At 41.8% G+C, this 7,629-nt stretch overlaps 1 protein-coding gene across 1 annotated transcript; it reads right to left on the reverse strand.

Moving 5' to 3' along the window:
- Positions 1-313: 313 nt before the first annotated feature.
- On the reverse strand, positions 314-6,626 carry GAPDH (glyceraldehyde-3-phosphate dehydrogenase). The gene is made up of 12 exons (XM_087954045.1): positions 6,574-6,626; positions 5,852-5,897; positions 3,403-3,502; positions 3,130-3,236; positions 2,941-3,031; positions 2,304-2,419; positions 2,107-2,188; positions 1,793-1,944; positions 1,618-1,696; positions 1,119-1,202; positions 734-831; positions 314-540 (listed from the first exon to the last, which is right to left on the reverse strand). The coding sequence occupies exons 2-12, from the start codon at positions 5,872-5,874 to the stop codon at positions 471-473; spliced, it is 1,002 nt and encodes a 333-aa protein (XP_087810171.1). The 5' UTR covers positions 5,875-5,897; positions 6,574-6,626; the 3' UTR covers positions 314-470.
- Between the last annotated feature and the right edge of the window lie 1,003 nt (positions 6,627-7,629).

Raw genomic sequence — 7,629 nt, forward strand, 5'->3', positions numbered from 1 at the left:
TAACACAAAAATATTAGGTAAATTTATGCAAGTTGAAAAGCAATGCACTTTGAAATGGATTCTAGAAGAGATAAATTAAAGGCCAGTGCTAAATGTATTGCCCTAATGAAGCCAAATTCCAGGATTAAAAAAAAGATTCTTCATAATTGGAATACCAGGTAAAGTAAGGCATTTTCATATGGCAGCTGCACCCTGGAGCCTGCAAATATGTTGTGGGTGTATTGAAAAATGTAAGCTAGATCATAACCTTTCGAAAGCCTCGTTTTTTGTATTTATAACTTCAGTCCAAATATTGCCACACAAGAGAAGAAAATTGTTTGAGACAGTGATGACTTTATTAAGAGGGGAGATGTTACTGAAACATTCACGTTTCTTCCAGCCTCTCTACTTCCTCAGAGGCAGATGGAACAAAGTGCCTCTAACTGCAAAATACAGAGCCAAGTTATAAGAATAAGAAAACCATACAGTCTTTACTCCTTAGATGCCATATGAACCATCAGGTCTACCACACGACTGCTGTATCCATATTCATTATCATACCTAAGAAAGAAAAAGAGGGTCTTTTAGTCTTGAGAAAAATAGACATTAGCAAATACAGCAGCATGAAGCCATTGCTTGCCACCATACACTCCCACATCTGCTGTTGACCAGAATATTAAATGTTGCACCTCCACCTCTTCCCAAACCCAGTAAGACAACTAACAGCCATCATCAACCCCCTTCCGTCTCTTACCAGGAGACCAGCTTGACAAAATGATCATTGAGAGCAATGCCAGCAGCTGCATCAAAGATGGAAGAGTGGGTATCACCATTGAAGTCAGAAGAGACCACCTGGGGGAGAAGTAGTAGATGTTATAATCCATGAAGATAAGCACTGAAAAGCCAAGTCTCGAATTTAAGCCTCCATGTATATTTACGAGACAAATCAAATGAACCTAGATGGAATGGTTGGTTGTACGAGATGATCACATTTTACATGTTGAAGGCAGAGAAGAAAAAGCATATTTTTGACTACATACAGTCATGTCTACAATACCTAAACAGGTTACCACAATCGTTACAAAATGCTCCAATGGACTGATAAGTTATTTTTGTATCATCAATTTTTTTCAGTTTACCTGGTCCTCTGTGTATCCCAGAAAACCCTTCATTGGGCCTTCAGAAGCTGCCTTCACAACTTTCTTAATATCATCATACTTCGCCTAAGAAAGCAAGTGAGGGAGACAGAAGTATTAAATAATCAAATTCTGCCCCAATTTCCTAATGTGCTTACAGTCAATTCATTCTCTCCAATATCTGCTACCATTTAAATAGCCTTGGCAAAAAGCATGTTCAAAATCTCAAGGACCACAAGTTCTGCACTCCTAATTTAAGTTACAAAGAATTTGATTGCAGTACATTTAGAGCAGCATTTCCCAATCTGGCACCTCCCATAATTGAGTTTGAACAAACTCCCCAAAACCTAGAAAAGTATGGACCATCAAATGTGGACTGCCAAGCATTGGTTAGCCATTACATGAGTTTTCTGAATCTCTTTGCTGATCTAGATTTTTGAACCCCCGTTTTGTACTAGCAGTAAAAAGCAGGTTCAGAGCTACCATAGGAAGGAGTACTCACTGGTTTCTCTAAGCGGCATGTTAAGTCCACAACAGAAACATTTGGAGTTGGGACACGGAAAGCCATTCCTGTGAGTTTCCTGTGAATGTTGGAAAAGATTCAAGATTTAAGATATACATAGTCCTTGTTTTGGCCTATGACACACTCACTTGCCTTTGTGCTCAGGCAGGCTTACCCATTCAGATCAGGAATGACTTTGCCTACAGCCTTGGCTGCACCTGTGGATGCTGGGATGATATTCTGAGCTGCTCCTCTGCCATCTCTCCACAGCTTCCCAGAGGGGCCATCCACAGTCTTCTGTGTGGCCGTGATGGCATGAACTGTGGTCTGGAATAGAAGCAGCAGCATAGATCATTTATACCACAGGAAAAATTTGCACACATGATCACCATTCCCATTTAACATTTCACCATTATGCAACACAATTCTTAATTCTTTTAAGTGTTGGAGAAACAGAGGAACTACCTAGGACTTGTGCAATTCACGTACCATAAGACCTTCCACAATGCCGTAGTTGTCATGGATGACTTTGGCCAGTGGTGCCAGGCAGTTGGTAGTGCAAGAAGCATTGCTGGGGAAAAATAAAAGGGAAGAAGCACTCAGTGGATGAGCATGCACCATCTTAGAAGACCTATGTTATTCTGGCAATACAGCCCTGCTTCCCCCTTGCTTTCCCCTATAGTCACCTGACAACTTTCAAAGATTTGTCGTATTTATCATGATTGACACCCATCACAAACATGGGAGCATCAGCTGATGGGGCAGATATTATAACACGTTTAGCACCACCCTTCAAGTGAGCCTATAAGGGAAAAGAGTAACATTTTACTTCCTATTTAAAAAAATACAAATAATCCAAGACTGGACTGCAAGCAACACTCTTAAGAACAATCCAGTCACACATTGCTATGCAAATTCTTTTCTCATATAGTATGATGGAAATGTTTGATAATTTTTTATTTATCAAATTTATTTGCCACCGATCTCACAATTCAAGCGGCTAAGCAGATAAATAATTTAAAGTAGCCATGTCTAAATGCCAAAATCATTGTTTCACCATAGCACTCCATCAAAGGATCTATTCCTCCTCAGAAGATAGGTGTTTTGAGCATATGTACATAAGACATTAAATTCTAAAAATATAAAATAGAATTTTGTTGTTCAGTTGCAAAGTCATGTCTCACTCTTCGCAACCCTCATAAAAATATAATACAAAACACTTATGAATCCAGATGTCATCCAAATTTTCCATCAGTATCAGGACTGTACACCTATCTTTACAGCAGAAATGTATACAATGCTCCTTCTGTAAGAGATACTTACACTAGCTTTCTCTGTGGTGGTGAAAACACCAGTTGATTCCACAACATATTCGGCACCAGCCTCACCCCACTTAATGTTTGCAGGATCACGCCTGGCAAGAAGAAAAGAGAGAAGGACAAGCTTAGACTCCGCAAGCAAGAAATAGACTACACAAGTAAAGAAAACCTGAATGGAGGGGGTGTTACTCACTCTTGGAAAACAGTGATGGCATGTCCATTGATGACAAGTTTTCCATTCTCAGCATGGACAGTTCCAGGGAAGCGGCCATGAGTAGAGTCATATTTAAACATGTACACCTGAAATTAAGACACACAACATTAATGTAGCTTACTGGAACACATTTCTAGAATATTGGAGGGGAGTGTTGACATATGAATGTTTCTATGATTGAGTGTAACTTCTTGCTTTGCCTTAAAAAGCAGACAAACTCAGGCCCCGTGAAGAACAACAGAGGGTTATTACCATGTAATTCACATCAATGAATGGGTCATTGATGGCGACGACTTGGACTTTGCCATTGCTGGTTGCTGCTCTGGTGACCAGACGGCCAATACGGCCAAAACTAAAGGAAAAATATAAAAAACAACTGTTATCTCCAGAATGGGTTAAGAGAACTAATTCAGCTCCACATGTAGGAAAGAACAGAAGAGCAGTTTGAGAAAGCATCAAGGGCCACCTTTTTGGATAGGAAAAAAAACAGATTGGAGTAACTACTAGAATCACTGAGAATCAGATGGCATGAAAATATTTACTGGCAAATATTAGGACAAATAACATGGTGTCCTGCAGAAGATCAGTCTCATTAACATAGTTTATTAGCACTGGCTATGCAAAATAAGGATGACAATTGTATTACAAAATACTTAAGATATCCGATACCTATTTCTGGTTTAATCTCTAACCTTTGATCTAGTTCTGGGCAAAGGAATTTATTGAAGGTAGACTTTCTGCTTTAACACTGAATATCTATTTGAGCTTTCTCTCTGGCATTTTAAATGGCAGCAAAACATCCCTACAGAGACATACTGAGTAACTGCTTTTGGAATATACAGCCCAAGTTCCACGTTTGACTTGTCCTACTCTCAGCAAATCACAGAATTCAACTGGAAACACTCACCACCAGGCTGACAGAGCAATCCTCTACCAATATCAGAATGAAGACTGGTAGGATACGGCTCGGAAAATCCTTCTCAGTTCCTTTGCAGAGGTAAGGGGCCAATGAGAAAATAGAGGATGGCAGGATGGCAGGGATGTGACTCTCCCCATTACAGAAACATACTTCAGAGCCTTAAAACAGTATGTGGCTTTAGAGGATCATGTGACCGCTTTGTATTTGAAACAAAGAGCATCCTTACAGGAAACCGAATAACTCCCCTCCCTCCCCCAAACTTGTGGTCCTCCTCCAACACCCGCCTTTTTTTTTCTCTGCAGCATGAACACATATTGAAATTACCATACAGATTGCAGTGTGGAGGATTTCCCTCTGAAATCAGCAAGATTGCTCTAAAATGTTTGAGTGTGCTTTCAAAATTACAGATTTTTATGACTACCAAAAGCATAAAGGGGAACTGAAGATTGTACAATTTTACAGTTGCACAAGGCTGCCTTATGGAAAGTCTTTAAGAGTTACCTAACAAGAATGCTTCGGGGTTTCTTATCTCTGAACTTCAAAACTAGGTTTTCAAGGAACACACCCAACTCTCTGCCAAGAAATCATTTCTCTTGCCTGCCAGGCTCTAAAAATCAGTTCCTGTTATTTCATTTCTCAGTTTTTATACACAGAGGCAGAACTTGAGTTGCATCTGCCCATTTATCTTTCCTAGGGAATGCTACTTGAAACTCCCTTCTTTACACCCCTCCATCCTGCTAGTGAAAGGTCAAACACTAACTTTAGAGCCAGTCGCTCTCAGAAACTGAACTGGAGTTATCTGGTTACAGTGTTTGGCCGCTAAGGAGAGCAAGGAGGTCACATTCTCAACAGGCCCTTCAGATAGGAGGATATATTATCCTCCCTGCAGACATTATGAGATGCTCCATGTTTGCAGCATGTAAAAGTATCAGGAAAATAATTATATATAATTATATATATAATTATATATTATATATATAATTATATATATATATATATATAATATATATATATATAATTATATATATATATATATATATAATTATATATATAATTATATATATAATTATTTATATATATAATTATATATATAATTATATATATAATTATTTATATATATAATTATATATATATATAATTATATATATATATATATATATATATATATATATATATATATATATATATATATATATATATATATATATATATATATATAATTATATATATTCCTATATATATATAGAATTAAAAGCAATATAAAGAAGATCAGAGAACTATTGTAGCTTCCTGATAGGAATGACTCAGCAATTAGCATTTAGGAAAATGAGTCAGTCCGGGTTTCCTGTACCCATCACAGCCACAAGCCTGTTCCATGTGCTTAGGCTCTCCCAGAGCACGTTGAAATAAAAAGGCCCAAAGACGGCAGCCTTAAAAATTTATGCAGGGTGACACTTGAGCCAGAAGGAGTGCCAAGAAAGACACAAGCAGATCCTGTTGGAGAGAAACAGCTGCTGGAAAGGGGGAGGGCTGGGATGACTTCTAGATGTCCTTGGAAAGGAAAGGAATGCTGGGCTGGAAGCTCCCGCTGCAGCCTCCCAAGGTCTGCAAAGAAGCTCAGGCTGGACAGCAATGCTGGCCATCCCTACACCAGAGTCCCCCTATTGGCCGGAAAGTTATTCAAGCTCCCATGAGAGGGTTGCCCCTCCTTCCCTCCCTGCCTCCCTCCTCTCCTGCCATGCACAGGCAGACTCGCTGCACGTCCGCCTCCTCTGGACTCACCCGTTGATACCAATTTTCACCATCTTCGCTGCTGGAAAAACCGTTCCTAGAGAAAGGAGGAGGCAAACTTCGTCAGCCGGTTCCAGAAACTTCAAACCTTTCCTCCCCACCCCCAAATATTCACCACAGGCTTTCAATTATGTCGGAGCCGATGAACGTCCGTCCTAACGCCCAACCGCCTTCCCCTCGCCCGCGAAAACTGTTCCCCTTTGTGAGGGAGCTTCGCCGCCTCACGGCCGGCAGACGGGAGGCGAATTAAGAAGCCTCACGGAAGAGAAAGGAAAACCGCACGCTGGGCCCGCGACGCCTTCCACACCTGCGAGAATTTGAGGCATGGGGGGGCGCAACTGTCTTTCCGGAATATCCCCCCCCCCCCCCACGCAACCTGTAAACTTTCTCGAAACTTTGTTCCCGCCCTGCCCGCAACAGTCGTGTATCCTTGTTCCGCGGCTGCCGCTCCCACCCCGCGCAATGCAAGATTACAGTTCCACTTCAGTCACGCCCGGTACCGACTACGGTCTATAAACGCCCCCCTTCCCAGCCGGCTCACAGCAACGAGGCCGAAGCCGGCTCTTTTTGCATGGGACGGTACTCGGGCGGCTCCCCTCACCACAGCGTTCTTGGCTTGCGTCTTTCGAGCCCACCGCCCAGCAAAGGTTGCAATACCAGGAGCTGCCTCCACCCACCCACCCCTCCACCCCCGGTTGAAAGGGAGCGCTTACCCGAGAGGTCCTGACCTTACTCAGCTCCGCAGTTGCAGTGAGGAGGTGAGAAGGCAGGCCCCCTCGGCTCTACCCTTTATACAGGCCAGTATGGTAATGACGAGGCCTGACCTTCGGCGCCAACACCGAATCAGAGCGCGAGGGGGCGGCGGAGGGGAGGCTAATGTCGGGAGTGGAGATCCCCAAGCCCGGCGTCATTTCCCTCCCTCCCGCCCTGCTTTCCATCCGGCTCGGAGAAAGACTCTTTGTTCTCCCTCGCCACGATTCCTCATCTTTCTTCGCTCGGTGGCCTCCCCAACTCCCAAGAACGCTTGTTTGACCCGAATCGCCATGGCAAATGGATCATTTTGGCTAGGGCGGCAGATGATTTATTTATCAATTAGTTACTTCATGGCACCTGCGGGATTTTGCAATCTCGACAAAGTGCTTTGGAATCCAAGCGGCTTCCTAAACCTTGTGCGTTTGCCAGGCTCAAAAGACGAGTCATGTTATCACCAGATTCATGCAACCCATTAAGTCGTGGTTTGAATTTAACTAGTAAGTATTGTAACCCACTATTGATTGAGTTAACACAATATATAGTCAGGAACCAAAGCCATTACAGCCCAGCTTGTTCTGTGAGTATGGCTTAGGAAAACTAGCACGAAAGAAATCACATTCTTTCATGGTCTGCTTGTTAACTCAGTCAACCGCTATTGAGAGAATGTTGGGATTAGAAGAAACATTGTTCTCATACAATAGTTCAATCCCTGTATTAGCTGTGACCGTAAAACAGAACCCACATATTCAGAAGCAGTTTAATGCAAAAATCAGTCTACAATCTACAACCCACAAGATTCTTAGGAATGTCTGACTCTAAATAATTGCAGTAATAACAAGAGTAAACCTTTATGGAACATGATTTGATATGTATCATCCCCCCAAAAAAAAAAAAAGATTCATGAAACAAGCAATGAAATAAGGCATACAGATCAAAATACTGTGAATCAATTCTCGCTTGCAAATCTTTAGCAGCCAAATGTTGGGGCTTCTTCCAAAATCACTGAATCTCAGGAA

Source organism: Notechis scutatus, chromosome 2 (assembly GCF_049901735.1).
Source record: "Notechis scutatus isolate UNSWTSFEM ecotype Mainland chromosome 2, rNotScu1.2, whole genome shotgun sequence".
NCBI classification, from domain to species: Eukaryota; Metazoa; Chordata; class Lepidosauria; order Squamata; family Elapidae; genus Notechis; species Notechis scutatus.

Excerpts from the sequence above, each read along its gene's own strand:
- GAPDH (XM_087954045.1), bottom strand. The coding sequence starts at position 5,874 with ATGGTGAAAATTGGTATCAACGG. Across the intron at positions 2,420-2,940 it reads CCACCACAGAGAAAGCTAGT|GCTCACTTGAAGGGTGGTGC; the intron begins GTAAGTATCTCT and ends TTTCCCTTATAG. Across the intron at positions 1,203-1,617 it reads CATGCCGCTTAGAGAAACCA|GCGAAGTATGATGATATTAA; the intron begins GTGAGTACTCCT and ends TTGCTTTCTTAG.